General features: G+C 47.3%; 1 protein-coding gene across 1 annotated transcript; it reads right to left on the reverse strand.

Moving 5' to 3' along the window:
- Positions 1 to 363: 363 nt before the first annotated feature.
- Positions 364 to 11,396, reverse strand: LOC121551508 (peripheral myelin protein 22-like). Its single transcript, XM_041864202.2, has 5 exons — positions 11,262 to 11,396; positions 10,390 to 10,479; positions 4,460 to 4,553; positions 4,226 to 4,366; positions 364 to 676 (listed from the first exon to the last, which is right to left on the reverse strand). Exons 2-5 carry the CDS (start codon positions 10,465 to 10,467, stop codon positions 519 to 521), a joined length of 471 nt encoding a protein of 156 aa, XP_041720136.1. The 5' UTR covers positions 10,468 to 10,479; positions 11,262 to 11,396; the 3' UTR covers positions 364 to 518.
- Between the last annotated feature and the right edge of the window lie 6,078 nt (positions 11,397 to 17,474).

Consider the following 17,474-nt stretch of genomic DNA (forward strand, 5'->3'; position numbering starts at 1 on the left):
TATTTCTGTTCAGTATATTTGATACCACTCCACTGATTCCGCTCCAGCCATTACCACTGATTCCACTCCAGCCAGTGCCACCAACCTCCTGTGATGAGTATGTATAATGTAGACCTGGGTTCAAATAGGATTTATTTTCTTACAAATGCCTTAGCTGAGCTTGATTGAGCTTGCCTGGCACAATGAAACTAATGGAATAATCCCAAAAGTGCAAACACTCAAAATGTAATAAAATGCTCAAAGTGTTTAACGGAAAACAACCACTATTAGAGCGGTTCATCCTCCCCTCACCAGCCTCCTCTGGTGGTCAGTGGGCACAGCAGGGTTGGGGTCAATTCCATTAAAATTCCAGTGAATTCAGAAAGTAAACCTCATTAAGAAGCATTGAAGAGAATTGGAATGTCAGTGTACTTCCTGAATTGACTGGAATTCAAATGGAATTGATCCCAAACCTGGGGCACAGTGCTGTGTTCTGTTGGTGATGGTGTGAGGCCTTAACCTCAGCCTCCCTCCCTCTCTCATTCCCTCTTCCTCAGTACCATGTAGATGAGACCACTGACCAGACACAGAGGGAAGGACACCCAGGCCAGGACGTAGGCAAAGCCCAACGCAGCATCCACCTCCCCATCCGGAGACATCACTGTGTAGATTATTGCTCCACACATCACAAACAGACCTGGAGAGAGAGAGTGAGAGGAGAGTGCAAGAGGGGTTGAGGGAAGGGAATGGAATGGAAAGGAGAGAGAGAGGAGAGCAGGGAGGGACAGAGAGAGAGAGAGGAGAGCAGGGAGGGACAGAGAGAGAGAGAGAGGAGCGCAGGGAGGGACAGAGAGAGAGAGAGAGGAGAGCAGGGAGGGACAGACAGAGAGAGAGAGGAGAGCAGGGAGGGACAGACAGAGAGAGAGAGAGAGAGAGAGAGAGAGAGAGAGAGAGAGAGAGAGAGAGAGAGAGAGAGAGAGAGAGAGAGAGAGAGAGAGAGAGAGAGAGGGAGACAGAGAGCGAGAGAGAGAGAGAGAGAGGAGCGCAGGAAGGGACAGAGAGAGAGAGAGGAGCGCAGGGAGGGACAGAGAGCGAGAGAGAGAGAGAGGAGCGCAGGGAGGGACAGAGAGAGAGAGAGGAGCGCAGGGAGGGACAGAGAGAGAGAGAGAAGAGCAGGGAGGGACAGAGAGCGAGAGAGAGAGAGGAGCGCAGGGAGGGACAGAGAGAGAGAGAGGAGCGCAGGGAGGGACAGAGAGAGAGTGGGGGAGAAAGGAAAAAAGTAATGGTTAGTTTTAGACAGCAGTTGAGGATCATTCATTTCTTCCAAGTTGACACACCTAATCTTTAGTGACAGACTTCGTTATGTTCTGTATATTGGAGAGGGACTGAATCTGCTACTTTCCACAAGTTAACCCTGAGCCAGAGAACCGGCCCACTTCCAGCCAACTCTGCCCACATGAGCAAATTGAGTTAGCTAGCTCACAACCTGCTTCGGTAGCCTCCTCCCAATGACCACCCTCCAACTAACCCCACCTGGACTAAGGGGCAACACCGGACTAAGGGGCAGCATCGCCTAAGGGGCAGCACAGGATAAGGGGGCAGCACTGGATAAGGGGCAGCACCGGGACAAGGGGCAGAACACCGACTAAGGGGCAGCACCGACTAGGGCAGTACCGACTATGGGCAGTACCGATAAGGGGCAGTACCGACTAAGGGCAGTACCGACTAAGGGGCAGTACCGACTCAGGGCAGCACCGGGCTAAGGGGCAGCACCGGGCTAAGGGGCAGCACCGGGCTAAGGGGCAGCACCGACAAATGGCGGATCCTGGCTGGCTGGCTCTGGCGGATCCTGGCTGGACGGCTCTGGCGGATCCTTGCTGGACGGCTCTCCCGGCGGATCCTGGCTGGACGGGCCCTGGCGGATCCTGGCTGGACGGCTCATGGCTGGCGGATCTGGCTGCTCATGGCTGGCGACGGATCTGGCTGCTCAGGGCTGGCTGACGGACCTGGCTGCTCAGGCTGGCCCCCGACGGATCTGGCTGCTCATGGTCTGGCTGACGGATCTGGCTGATCTGTCTGGCGGGAAAGGCTCTGCGCTGATCCTGTCTGGCGTGGAAGGCTCTGGCTGATCCTGTCTGGCGGGAAGGCTCTGGCTGATCCTGTCTGGCGGAAGGCTCTGGCTGATCCCTGTCCGGCGGAAGGCTCTAGCGGCTCCTGTCTGGCGGACGGCTCTAGCGGCCCGGTCTGGCGGGACGGCTCTGGAAGGCTCATGGCAGACGGGGCGGCTTTGCAGGTTCAGTACAGACGGGCGGCTTTAGCGCTCGTTGGGCAGACGGGCAGTTCAAGCGCCCCGTTGGGCAGACGGGCAGTTCAGGCGCCGTTGGGCAGACGGGCAGTCCAGGGTGCCGTTGGGCAGACGGGCAGTTCAGGCGCCGTTGGGCAGACGGGCAGTTCAGACGCCATAGGGCAGACGGGCAGTTCAACGCGTTGGGCAGACGGCAGACTCTGGCCGGTCTGAGGCGCACCTTAGGCCTGGCGCGTAGTGCCGAACTGGAGGCCACCGGGCTGAGGACACGCATCTCAGGGCTAGTGCGGGAGAGAAGGAACAGGCCGGACTGGGCTGGCGACGCGCACCCCCGTGAGTTCTGTGCGTGGAGCAGGAACAGGCCGGGCAGGGCTGTCGACGCACACCGTATCCTTAGGTGCGTGAGCAGGAACAGGCCGGGCTGGGCTGTCGACGCACACCGTATCCTTGGTGCGTGGAGCAGGAACAGGCCGGGCAGGCTGTCGACGCTACACCGTATCCTTGGTGCGTGGAGCAGGAACAGGCCGGGCTGGGCTGGCGACGCACACGCGTGGGCTTGGTGCGTGGAGCAGGAACAGGCCGGGCAGGGGCTGTCGACGCACACCGTATCCCTTGGTGCGTGGAGCAGGAACAGGCCGGGCAGGGCTGTTCGACGCACACCGTATCCTTGGTGCGTGGAGCAGGAACAGGCCGGGCTGGGCTGGCGACGCACACCGTAGGTTCTGTGCGTGAGGCAGGAACAGGCCGGGCTGGGCTGGCGGACGCACACCGTGGGCTTGAGGTGGCGTAGGAACAGGCCGTCCGTACTGGGAACACACACCACTGGCTAACTGGGGATCAGGAACGGGCCGGACGGACTGGTAACACACATCAGTCTCTCACGCCCGTTCGCAACAACTTCCCTTCCTCTACTCGCCAATGGCTCCGTAAGATAGCCTTCCTCCACGCCTCCTGTGGCAGCCTCCTGCTGCCCAGCCTAAGCCATGTGCCCCCCAAAAAATTTCTTGGGGTTGCCTCTCGTCCTTCCGACGTTGGCTCTGCCGACGCCGTTGCTCCTCTCTCCGTCGCCTCTCCTCTGTTTTCGCTCCATGGGACGGCGATCCATGCCGTCCAGGATTTCTTCCCACGTCCAGGACCTCTTTACCGTCCAACAGTTCCTCCCATGTCCAGACCCTTTGCTCCTGGGACGCGCTGCTTGGTCCTTTTTTGGTGGGTTATTCTGTCACGATCGTCTGAGGAAGCGGACCAATACGCAGCGCGTGGAGTGAACATGATGACTTTATTGAATAAAGCAACCAAATAAAAAAAAAAGAAAAAAAAAAACAGCAAGAAAAAGAAAAAAAAAAAAAAAAACAGACAAAAAAAAAAAAAAAAAAAAAAAAAAAAATAAATTGCGAGTAATGATATCTAGCACAATATTTAGTTGGGTTCCAACTAAGAGATTATGACAGTAAACTAACCCTCGTAGTAAGGGACCTAACATTGAGACAGTAAACTAACCCTCGTAGTAAGGGACCTAACATTGAGACAGTTAACCAACCCCTCGTAGTAAGGGACCTAGCATTGAGACAGTTAAATCAACTCTCGTAGTAAGGGACAGTGGTCACATGGGGCTGCCTCCCACTTTGACCTGGGCTACAACATGTCTGTCCTTTACAGATTCCGTTTTTCCATGAGATCATTTTCCTGCTGGGCGGTAAGCCACACAGGGCAATATCCAGGCCATCTTCTCACCAACATTGTCAGTTGATACCAATACAAGCCAACGTTGTATACGCTGGGGGGACCATGGCTAGGTTAGACAATCGGGGAAACTCTGTGTTTGATGTGATGTGATGATACTCACTGGCCAACAAGACCAACATCTTTATGAAGCCTCTATGTAGGCCTTATAAAGGGGTTATGAAGGCTTCATTAAGCCTTACAAGTGGTCGTACTCACTGGCGAGGATCTGGAAGATGGCGGTGAAGAAGAAGCGTCCTCCTTTGACCAGGGTGAAGAGCTGACACATGAAGAAGACGAGCGAGAAGAGGCAGAACAACACTGAGAGAACCATGAGGGCCTGAACCGCCTGGATCCAGTCTGGAGGGAGGAGACAGAGGAGGTTTAACATGACATATAACCAGGGTTGAATAGGTTACTTTCCAAATGTAATCCGTTACATTTACTAGTTACCTTCATTGCTGGCAGGAATGCAGTGATATCCTCCGTTAGTAGTGAGACAGCTGAACCACAGGTAACTACTCTTGGTTCCTCCTACAGTCCAGGCCTGGAACACAACACAGTGAATTCACACGACACACCCACAACACAACACAACATAGTGAATTCAAACGACACACCCACAACACAACACAACACAACACAGTGAATTCACACGACACACCCACAACACAGTGAATTCACACGACACACCCACAACACAGTGAATTCACACGACACACCCACAACACGGTAAATTCACACGACACACCCACAACACAGTGAATTCACACGGCACACCCACAACACAGTGAATTCACACGACACACCCACAACACAGTGAATTCACACGACACACCCACAACACAACATAGTGAATACAAACCAAATCAAAATGTTATTTTCACATGCTTCATAAACAGGTGAAATGCTTCCCTACGGCCCCTTCCCAACAATGCAGAATACAATAACAAATAAAATAATAATAATAATAATAATAATAATAATAATAATAATAATAATAATAATAATAATAATAATAATAATAAAATAAGAACAAGAAAAATAAAATAAAATAATAATAATAATAATACAAAAACAATACAAAAATAATAATAATTATAATTATAATAATAGAAGAAGAAGAAGAATAACATGAGGAATCCACAATGAGCAATGATAGCTTGGCTATATACACGGGGTACCAGTACCTAGTCAATGATAGCTTGGCTATATACACGGGGTACCAGTACAAGTCAATGATCACTTGGCTATATACACGGGGTACCAGTACCTAGTCAATGATAGCTTGGCTATATACACGGGGTACCAGTACCTAGTCAATGATAGCTTGGCTATATACACGGGGTACCAGTACAAGTCAATGATAACTTGGCTATATACACGGGGTACCAGTACCTGGTCAATTATAACTTGGCTATATACACGGGGTACCAGTACCTAGTCAATTATAACTTGGCTATATACACGGGGTACCAGTACAAGTCAATTATAACTTGTCTATATACACAGGGTACCTTCCGTCTTCAAGATAGCGAGAGTTGCACCCCTTCTCAAAAAACCTACACTCGATCCCTCCGATGTCAACAACTACAGACCAGTATCCCTTCTTTCTTTTCTCTCCAAAACTATTGAGCGTGCCGTCTTTAGCCAACTCTCTTGCTATCTCTCTCAGAATGACCTTCTGGATCCAAACCAGTCAGGTTTTAAGACTGGTCATTCAACTGAGACTGCTCTTCTCTGTGTCACGGAGGCTCTCTGCACTGCTAAAGCTAACTCTCTCTCCTCTGCTCTCATCCTTCTAGACCTATCTGCTGCCTTTGATACTGTGAACCATCAGATCCTCCTCTCCACCCTCTCCGAGTTGGGCATCTCCGGCGCGGCTCACTCTTGGATTGCATCCTACCTCACAGGTCGCTCCTACCAGGTGGCGTGGCGAGGATCTGTCTCCGCACCACGTGCTCTCACCACTGGTGTCCCCCAGGGCTCAGTTCTAGGCCCTCTCCTATTCTCTCACCAAGTCACTTGGCTCTGTCATATCCTCACATGGTCTCTCCTATCATTGCTACGCAGACGACACACAATTAATCTTCTCCTTTCCCCCTTCTGATAACCAGGTGGCGAATCGCATCTCTGCATGTCTGGCAGACATATCAGTGTAGATGACGGATCACCACCTCAAGCTGAACCTCGGCAAGACGGAGCTGCTCTTCCTCTCGGGGAAGGACTGCCCGCTCCATGATCTCACCATCACGGTTGACAACTCTGTTGTGTTCTCCTCCCAGAGTGCAAAGAACCTTGGCGTGACCCTGGACAACACACTGTCGTTCTCCGCTAACATCAAAGCGGTGACCCGTTCCTGTAGGTTCATGCTCTACAACATTAGCAGAGTACGACCCTACCTTACACAGGAAGCGGCACAGGTCCTAATCCAGGCTCTTGTCATCGCCCGTCTGGATTACTGCAACTCGCTGTTGGCAGGGCTCCCTGCCTGTGCCATTAAACCCCTACAACTCATCCAGAACGCTGCAGCCCGTCTGGTGTTCAACCTTCCCAAGTTCTCTCACGTCACCCCGCTCCTCCGCACACTCCACTGGCTTCCAGTTGAAGCCTGCATCTGCTACAAGACCATGGTGCTTGCCTACGGAGCTGTGAGGGGAACGGCACCTCCGTACCTTCAGGCTCTGATCAGTCCCTACACCCAAACGAGGGCATTGCGTTCATCCACCTCTGGCCTGCTGGCCCCCCTACCTCTGCGGAAGCACAGTTCCCACTCAGCCCAGTTAAAACTGTTTGCTGCTCTGGCACCCCAATGGTGGAACAAGCTCCCTCATGACGCCAGGACAACTGAGTCACTCACCACCTTCCGGAGACACTTGAAACCCCACCTCTTTAAGGAATACCTGGGATAGGATAAAAGTAATCCTTCTACCCCACCAGAAAAAAAATAAAAATAAAATATATATATATATATATATATTGTAAAGTGGTTGTCCCACTGGCTATCATAAGGTGAATGCACCAATTTGTAAATCGCTCTGGATAAGAGCGTCTGCTAAATGACGTAAATGTAAATGTACAAGTCAATGATAACTTGACTATATACACAGGGTACCAGTACCTAGTCAATTATAACTTGGCTATATACACGGGGTACCAGTACCTAGTCAATGATAGCTTGGTTATATACACAGGGTACCAGTACCTAGTCAATGATAGCTTGGTTATATACACGGGGTACCAGTACCTAGTCAATGATAGCTTGGTTACACAGGCCCCGTGTAGCTCAGTTGGTAGAGCATGGTGCTTGCAACGCCAGGGTTGTGGGTTCGTTTCCCACGGGGGGCCAGTATGAAAAAATTTATGCACTCACTAACTGTAAGTCGCTCTGGATAAGAGCGTCTGCTAAATGACGTAAATGTAAATGTTATATACACGGGGTACCAGTACCAAGTCAACGATAGCTTGGTTATATACATGGGGTACCAGTACCAAGTCGATATGCAGGGGTACGAGGTAATTGAGGTAGATATGTACATATAGGTAGGGGTAAAGTGACTAGGCAACAGGATATATAATAGACAGTAGCAGCAGTATACTGTAGGTAGGGGTGAAGTGACTAGGCAACAGGATAGATAATAGACAGTAGCAGCAGTATACTGTAGGTAGGGGTGAAGTGACTAGGCAACAGGATAGATAATAGACAGTAGCAGCAGTGTATGTGATGAGTGTGGAAGTGTGGAAATGTGTGTGTGGCGACAGTGTGCCTGTGTGTACATGTTATGTGTTTGTGAGTGTCAGTGTAAGTGAGTGTGTGGGTGGCGTCCAGTGTGTGTGCATAGAGTCAAAAAGAGTTAGTGCAAACAGGGTCAATGCAGATAGTCCAGTTAACTATTTAGCAGTCTTATGGCTTGGGGGTGGAAGCTGTTCAGGTCGGAGCGGGGCGGCTATTCGTTGTGTTGTGACACACCCACAACACAGTATGAAACACAGAACACCAACCACAGCTTTAAAACACAGAACACCCAGCCACACCCATATTACAGCTTTAAAACACAGAACACCCAGCCACACCCATAATACAGCTTTAAAACACTGAACACCCAGCCACATCCATAATACAGCTTTAAAACACAGAACACCCAGCCACACCCATAATACAGCTTTAAAACACTGAACACCCAGCCACACCATAATACAGCTTTAAAACACAGAACATCCAAGCCACATCCATAATACAGCTTTAAAACACAGAACACCCAGCCACACCCATAATACAGCTTTAAAACACAGAACACCCAGCCACACCCATAATACAGCTTTAAAACACTGAACACCCAGCCACATCCATAATACAGCTTTAAAACACTGAACACCCAGCCACACCCATATTACAGCTTTAAAACACATAACACCCAGCCACACCCATAATACAGCTTTAAAACACAGAACACCCAGCCACACCCATAATACAGCTTTAAAACACAGAACACCCAGCCACACCCATAATACAGCTTTAAAACACTGAACACCCAGCCACATCCATAATACAGCTTTAAAACACAGAACACCCAGCCACACCCATAATACAGCTTTAAAACACTGAACACCAAGCCACATCCATAATACAGCTTTAAAACACAGAACACCCAACCACATCCATAATACAGCTTTAAAACACAGAACACCCAGCCACACCCATAATACAGCTTTAAAACACTGAACACCCAGCCACACCCATAATACAGCTTTAAAACACAGAACACCCAGCCACACCCATAATACAGCTTTAAAACACAGAACACCCAGCCACACCCATAATACAGCTTTAAAACACAGAACACCCAGCCACACCCATAATACAGCTTTAAAACACAGAACACCCAGCCACACCCATAATACAGCTTTAAAACACAGAACACCCAGCCACACCCATATTACAGCTTTAAAACACAGAACACCCAGCCACACCCATAATACAGCTTTAAAACACAGAACACCCAGCCACACCCATAATACAGCTTTAAAACACAGAACACCCAGCCACACCCATAATACAGCTTTTAAAACACAGAACACCCAGCCACACCCATAATACAGCTTTAAAACACAGAACACCCAGCCACACCCATATTACAGCTTTAAAACACAGAACACCCAGCCACACCCATAATACAGCTTTAAAACACAGAACACCCAGCCACACCCATAATACAGCTTTAAAACACAGAACACCCAGCCACACCCATAATACAGCTTTAAAACACTGAACACCCAGCCACACCCATAATACAGCTTTAAAACACTGAACACCCAGCCACACCCATAATACAGCTTTAAAACACAGAACACCCAACCACATCCATAATATAGCTTTAAAACACTGAACACCCAGCCACATCCATAATACAGCTTTAAAACACAGAACACCCAACCACATCCATAATATAGCTTTAAAACACAGAACACCCAGCCACATCAATAATACAGCTTTAAAACACAGAACACCCAGCCACATCCATAATACAGCTTTAAAACATAGAACACTCAATGAACTCAACTCACACGCAAAGGGTGCGTTACACAGGCAGCCCAATTATGATCTTTTTTCCACCACTAATTGGTCTTTTGAACAATCAGATCAGCAAAGATCAGATCAGCAAAGATCAGAATTGGGCTGCCTGTGTAAACACACACACTCCCAAGACATACATCCCCCCTCTCCCACAACATGTGCATAGCCCGTTAAAAGTAGGACAAGTGGTTCCCAGGTTCCATCGTAAAAATACATACACCCACCACCACACACAGGTTCAAATAGTATTTGTTTACTTTCTAAAACTTTAGCTTGATCGAGCTTGTCTGGGCACAGTGGAACCAATGGAATAATACAGTGTAGTCCCAAAAGTGCAAGCAACCACTCCCATCTGGCGTGATTCAGGTTCAATCAAATGCTGAAATATTTGAACCCAGGTCTGACACATCAGTTAGTTGAAGTGGCCCTGCCCTGTTCCAGATGGTTAGCAAGACTGGATAGCCCTATTACCTACTCTAACTTACTGACACACACACAGTGCTATAGTACAGTAGGCAATGATATCATAGCTACTCACATTGTATTATAATAGGGTATTGGCAACAATATCATAGCTACTCACATTGTATTATAATAGGGTATTGGCAACAATATCATAGCTACTCACATTGTATTATAATAGGGTATTGGCAACAATATCATAGCTACTCACATTGTATTATAATAGGGTATTGGCAACAATATCATAGCTACTCACATTGTATTATAATAGGGTATTGGCAACAATATCATAGCTACTCACATTGTATTATAGTAAGGTATTGGCAACAATATCATAGCTACTCACATTGGCAATTGTTGACACAAACAGTAGGACCAGGATGATGAGGTGCAAGATGAGCACTCCGAGCAGGATGAGCAGCATGTTCAGATAGATCTACACGTGGAGACAAACAAACAGGAACAACAGTTATCAGACCAGGCGTCGATGGTACTGATACAGCGTCAACTTGTTCAAGTGGTACTTCATCTTGACACCAGGTGGCGCCATTTACACATTTACACATCAAACCCATATGTTACTTCAAGTTGAAAAGTAGGTATTCCGTAACATTGGAGTGGATAAAAGCATGGAGTAGGAGGACTGTCTCAACTCCTCAAAAGATATCCATTTATCTGCAGACTGTAGTGTTTTGAGAGAAATGTAAAAGATGTGCAACCAATTTGCAACCAATTAAACATTTACATCGATTTTATTCATGCAGCAAAAAACAAATCGTTGGAAAAATAATATCTATAATCAACAACAGTTGCACGCTACTTAGAAAGTTTACATAGAGGTTTTGAAACGGCACATGAGTAGCCTAGTTGAGATATAAAACGAAATGCAAATCAACGCATGATCAAAACAGCTCCATATGCCTGTGGACCGTTATTTACTAGAAGCGCAGTGAGAAAATGCAACGATTAATCATTCAAACTCCCTACAAAACTATTCTATTATATTATATCAAAAATAATTTCGAATAATTGATGAAAACGCAGCCTTAGTCCAATCAGATGAAAATAGATAAATCCAACTTGATTACACTCCAAGAATAAAGTTGATAAATCCCGTTAGTGGGAGGAGGAGAAGGTAAATAAAAAAAATATCGGATATCCATCCTTTGAAAGAAACTAAAAAACGGTAAATTAAGATTCCATATTATCTCAACTTACAGAAAGCAAAGGGTGTGGTAAATTTCCCTTTAAAAATGAGTACTCATGAGTTGAAGTGGTCACAACTATTGCAGAGATCCCGCTGTAGATACTAGAAGCACTATTCCAGATGTACCACAGCAACACTCAATATTTTCTTTACGTGAGAACACCGCCCTTTGAGCGTCGCTTCGTCACTGCAGCTAGGGCCCCGCTCAACCATTTGGAATTGTTTGCTTTCCTGAACTATGCAGCAGGCTAGCTAGGCTGCTACCCCACAGTGGTAGTCAGGGAAAAAGTTCCTTGGAAATTGCTTAGCCAGTGTGTTGCTGTAAATTACATTTCAACAAGGGTGGTTGGAGTGGAAAATAAACAAATTGGTCTCTTTTTCCTTGGGTATGACATTTTTTATTCCCACACTGCTGTAAAATCGCTCACTAAAAGCACTGTTTTTAGGGACATAAAACTAAACACATCAACTATGTAATTCCAGTGTTCTGATTTGCTCTATCACCATACCAACAAATTCATATATTTAAACGTTTTTTTTTTTCTATCATCAAAACTAGATTTATTGCGGGCTTATGATTGTCTTACATTCTGACAAAACAAGGTCTTAGTCCCAAATGAGACCCTATTCCATATAGTGCACTGCTTTTGATCAGACCCCTATTTGCCATGGTCAAAAATAGTGCACTACATAGGGAATAGGGTGGCATTTGGGAGGCAGTAACATTGAGATATTGCATCAGTTAGTTGAAGTGGCCCTACTCCGTTCTAGATGATTAAACAAGACTGATTAGCCCCTATTTCCTACACCAACTTACTGACACACATCCACACACACCCACACACACACACACCCACACACACACCCACACACACACACACACACACACCACACACACACACACACCCACACACACCCACACACACACACACACACACACACACACACACACACACACACACACACACACACACACACACACACACACACACACACCACACACACACACACACACACACACACACACGGGCGGATTGATAAGCTGTAGACCACACTATTTACCAAGAGAGTTTTCATCTATATTTTTCATAGCTGTCTATTTACCACCACAAACCAATGCTGGCATTAAGATTGCACTGAATGAGTTGTACAAGGCCATTAATCAACAGGAAAACGCTCATCCAGATGCAGCGCTCCTAGTGGCCGGGGACTTTAATGCAGGGAAACTTAAATCCGTTCTACCTAATTTCTACCAGCATGTTAAATGTGCAACCAGAGGGAAAAAAACTCTAGACCACCTTTACTCCACACACAGAGACGCATACAAAGCTCTCCCTCGCCCTCCATTTGGCAAATCTGACCATAACTCTATCCTCCTGATTCCTGCTTATAAGCAAAAACTGAAGCAGGAAGCACCAGTGATTCGGTTAATAAAAAGTGGTCAGATGACGCAGATGCTAAGCTACAGGACTGTTTTGCTAGCACAGACTGGAACATGTTCCGGGATTCTTCAGACAGCATTGAGGAGTACACCACATCAGTCACTGGCTTCATCAATAAGTGCATCGATGATGTCGTCCCCACAGTGACCGTACGTACATACCCCAACCAGAAGCCATGGATTACAGGAAACATCCGCACTGAGCTAAAGGGTAGAGCTGCCGCTTTCAAGGAACGGGACTCTAACCCGGACGCTTATAAGAAATCCCGCTATGACCTCCGACGAACCATCAAACAGGCAAAGAGTCAATACAGGTCTAAGATTGAATCATACTACACTGGCTCTGACGCTCGTCGGATATGGCAGGGCTTGAAAACTATTACAGACTACAAAGGGAAGCACAGCCGCGAGCTGCCCAGTGACACAAGCCTACCAGACGAGCTAAACCACTTCTATGCTCGCTTCGAGGCAAGCAACACTGAAGCATGCATGAGAGCACCAGCTGTTCCGGATGACTATGTGATCACGCTCTCCGTAGCCGATGTGAGTAAGACTTTTAAGCAGGTCAACATTCACAAGGCCGCAGGGCCAGACGGATTACCAGGACGTGTACTCCGAGCATGTGCTGACCAACTGGCAAGTGTCTTCACTGACATTTTCAACATGTCCCTGACTGAGTCTGTAATACCAACATGTTTCAAGCAGACCACCATAGTCCCCGTGCCCAAGAACTCTAAGATAACCTGCCTAAATGACTACCGACCCGTAGCACTGACGTCTGTAGCCATGAAGTGCTTTGAAAGACTGGTCATGGCTCACATCAACAGCATAATCCCAGAAACCCTAGACCCACTCCAATTTGCATACCGCCCCAACAGATCCACAGATGATGCAATCTCTATCGCACTCCACACTGCCCTTTCCCACCTGGACAAGAGGAACACCTACGTGAGAATGCTATTCATTGACTACAGCTCAGCATTCAACACCATAGTGCCCTCTAAGCTCATCACTAAGCTAAGGATCCTGGGACTAAACACCTCCCTCTGCAACTGGATCCTGGACTTCCTGACGGGCCGCCCCAGGTGGTAAGGGTAGGTAACAACACATCTGCCACACTGATCCTCAACACGGGGCCCTCAGGGGTGCGTGCTCAGTCCCCCTCCTGTACTCTCTGTTCACCCATGACTGCATGGCCAGGCACGACTCCAACACCATCATTAAGTTTGCCGACGACACAACAGTGGTAGGCCTGATCACCGACAACGATGAGACAGCCTATAGGGAGGAGGTCAGAGATCTGGCCGTGTGGTGCCAGGACAACAACCTCTCCCTCAACGTGACCAAGACAAAGGAGATGATTGTGGACTACAGGAAAAAAAAAGAGGACTGAGCACGCCCCCATTCTCATCGACGGGGCTGTAGTGGAACAGGTTGAGAGCTTCAAGTTCCTTGGTGTCCACATCACCAACGAACTATCATGGTCCAAACACACCAAGACAGTCGTGAAGAGGGCACGACAAAGCCTATTCCCCCTCAGGAGACTAAAAAGATTTGGCATGGGTCCTCAGATCCTCAAAACATTCTACAGCTGCACCATCGAGAGCATCCTGACTGGTTGCATCACCGCCTGGTATGGCAACTGCTTGGCCTCTGACCGCAAGGCACTACAGAGGGTAGTGCGTACGCCCAGTACATCACTGGGGCAAAGCTTCCTGCCATCCAGGACCTCTATACCAGGTGGTGTCAGAGGAAGGCCCTCAAAATTGTCAAAGACTCCAGCCACCCTAGTCATAGACTGTTTCTCTCTCTGCTACCGCACGGCAAGCGGTACCGGAGTGCCAAGTCTAGGTCCAAAAGACTTCTCAACAGCTTCTACCCCCAAGCCATAAGACTCCTGAACAGCTAATCATGGCTACCCAGACTATTTGCACTGCCCCCACCCCATCCTTTTACGCTGCTGCTACTCTGTTAAGTATTTATGCATAGTCACTTTAACTCTACCCACATGTACATATTACCTCAACTACCTCAACTAGCCGGTGCCCCCCGCACATTGACTCTGCAACGGTACCCCCTGTATATATAGTCTCCCTACTGTCACTTTATTTTACTTCTGCTCTTTTTTTCTCAACACTTTTTTTGTTGTTGTTTTATTCTTACTTTTTTTGTTTAAAATAAATGCACTGTTGGTTAAGGGCTGTAAGTAAGCATTTCACTGTAATGTCTGCACCTGTTGTATTCGGCGCATGTGACCAATAAAATTTGATTTGATTTGATTTGATTTGATTGGCCATCTGGCAATTCTGGCAAAAACCAGATGGGCTGGACCATTTTTTTGTTGGGTGGGCTGCTCGAAATTGACACACACAATTTAAAAAAATATATATATATACAGTATATCCAAATAAAACCATGAAAAAGGTGACATGGGCCTGTTAAGATTTTTTATAAATATTTTTGCGCAATTTATCAGTTATACTAATATATAATGAGCCTTTGGCTCATAAGTGGGAAATAGCCGGCCACCCCCCTATGGGTTGGCCCGGTTTTCGCATAGGCTGAGCTGAGGTCACGCAAACTCACATTCAAAGTCAAATGCAGCATCAGTAAAGAGACCTGCTCAGACTCTGTCCTCAGTTAGACAGCCAAGATCATGGATCGTAAAATAACGGAAAGGATATAAATGTATATAAACGTAGAAAGAGCACATTGTCACCTCACAAAATGTCCTATTTTGTGGCCGGCTAAAACCATGATTTCGTCAAACAGTAAAGTGCATTATCCTCATGATTCCTGTAATGAAAATGTTTACCATGTCGCTGCGCCTGTTTCGCTGGGGCCTGCTGTGACGAACGAGCCATTTCAAAATGCAATTGTGGGAAAATCACAGCTTTGGATGCTTTGTCCCCTCATCCCTATCGAAGAGAGGAGGGCCTCAGCTTTCTGAAGGTATCATTTGAATTTCTCAACATTCAGCAACTATTTTACAACCCCAATTTCGTGGTATCCAATTGGTAGTTACAGTCTTGTCCCATCGCTGCAACTCCCGTATGGACTCGGGAGAGGTGAAGGTCAAGAGCCGTGCGTCCTCCGAAACACAACCCAGCCGAGCCACACTACTTCTTGACCCAATGCCCGCTTAACCAGCCAGGGGAAACACCGTACACCTGACGACAGGAGCCGCTAGTGCGCAATGGGACAAGAACACCCCTGCTGGCCAAACCCTCCTAACCTGGGCCAATTGTGCACCGCCCCATTGGGTCTCCCGGTCACGGCAGGCAGCGACAGAGCCTGGACTCGAACCAGGATCTCTAGTGGCACAGCTAGCACTGCGATGCAGTGCCTTAGACCACTGCGCCACTCGGGAGACCCATGGGCGGCAGTGGGTATTATATTTAGAGTTAAATCAAATCAATTATATTTGTCACATGCGCTGAATATAACAGGTGTAAACCTGACCGTGACTAAGGAGCCCTTAACCAACAATGTAAGAAAAATGTGCTAGATTTTACTTTAAAAAAACAAACAGTTTTAGTCATTTAGCAGACGCTCTTATCCAGAGCGACTTACAGTTAGTGAGTGCATACATTATTATTTTTTAAATGTTTCATACTGGCACCCCGTGGGAATCGAACCCACAACCCTGGCGTTGCAAACGCCATGCTCTACCAACTGAGCTACATCCCTGTTGGCCATTCCCTCCCATACCCTGGACGACGCTGGGCCAATTGTGCGCCGCCCCATGGGTCTCCCGGTCGCGGCCGGCTACGACAGAGCCTGGATTTGAATGAACTAAAGGAAAAATAGTAACACAATAAAATAACAATAACAAGGCTATATACAAGGGGTACCAGTACCAAGTCAACGTGCAGGGTTACGGGTTAGTCGAGGTAATTGAGGTAATATGTACGTGTAAGTAGTGGTAAAGTGACTACTTATAGATAATAAAAAAAGAGTAGCAGCAGCGTATGTGAGGAGAGTGAAGGAATGTGAATGTGTGTGTGTGTCTGTGGCGTCAATATGCATGTGTTTTTTGTGTGTGTGTTGGAGTGTTGTGAGTGTGTGGAGTCCAGTGAGTGTACATCGAGCATGTGCAATAAAGAGTCAGTGTAAAAAAATTGAATAAAGGGAGGTGTTTAGTCCCAAGAACCTTAGCATATTGAATAGCTTGGAGGGCACCATGGTGTTAAACACTGAGCTGTAGTCAATTAACAGAATTCTCACATAGGTGTTCCTTTTATCCAGGTGGGAAAGGGCAGTGTGGAGTGCAATAGAGATTGTGTCATCTGTGGATCTGTTGGGGCGGTATGCAAATTGGAGTGGTTCCAGGGTTTCTGGGATGATGGTGTTGATGTGAGTCATGACCAGCCTTTCAATGCATTTCATGGCTACAGTTAGTGATCTAAGTAATGTGTTTTCAGTTTCCACTTCCTGTCACGCCCTGGCTCTGGGGACTCTAGTATGTTGAGCCAGGGTGTGAGTTTTCATGTGTGTTGGTTCTAGTTGTTGTATATCTATGTTGGCCAGGGTGGCTCCCAATCGGAGACGGCTGTAGCTCGTTGTCTCTGATTGGGAGTCATACTTAGGTAGCCGTTAGGCATTCATTCATTGTGGTTTCTTGTTCGTGTTGGTTTGTGTTTGACCATTGACTGTCACGTCATCGTTTTGTTGGTTTTGATCGTGTGATCATTAATTAAATAAATATGTTCGCATTCAACGCTGCGCCTTGGTCCTCATCTCTGTTAGACGAACCTGACAGAAGAAACCACCAAGACTGGAC

Source organism: Coregonus clupeaformis, chromosome 35 (genome assembly GCF_020615455.1).
Source record: "Coregonus clupeaformis isolate EN_2021a chromosome 35, ASM2061545v1, whole genome shotgun sequence".
NCBI lineage: Eukaryota > Metazoa > Chordata > Actinopteri > Salmoniformes > Salmonidae > Coregonus > Coregonus clupeaformis.

Excerpts from the sequence above, each read along its gene's own strand:
- LOC121551508 (XM_041864202.2), bottom strand. The coding sequence starts at position 10,467 with ATGCTGCTCATCCTGCTCGGAGTGCTCATCTTGCACCTCATCATCCTG. Across the intron at positions 4,367-4,459 it reads CATTCCTGCCAGCAATGAAG|ACTGGATCCAGGCGGTTCAG; the intron begins GTAACTAGTAAA and ends TCCTCCCTCCAG. Across the intron at positions 677-4,225 it reads CATCTTCCAGATCCTCGCCA|GTCTGTTTGTGATGTGTGGA; the intron begins GTGAGTACGACC and ends CTCTCTCTCCAG.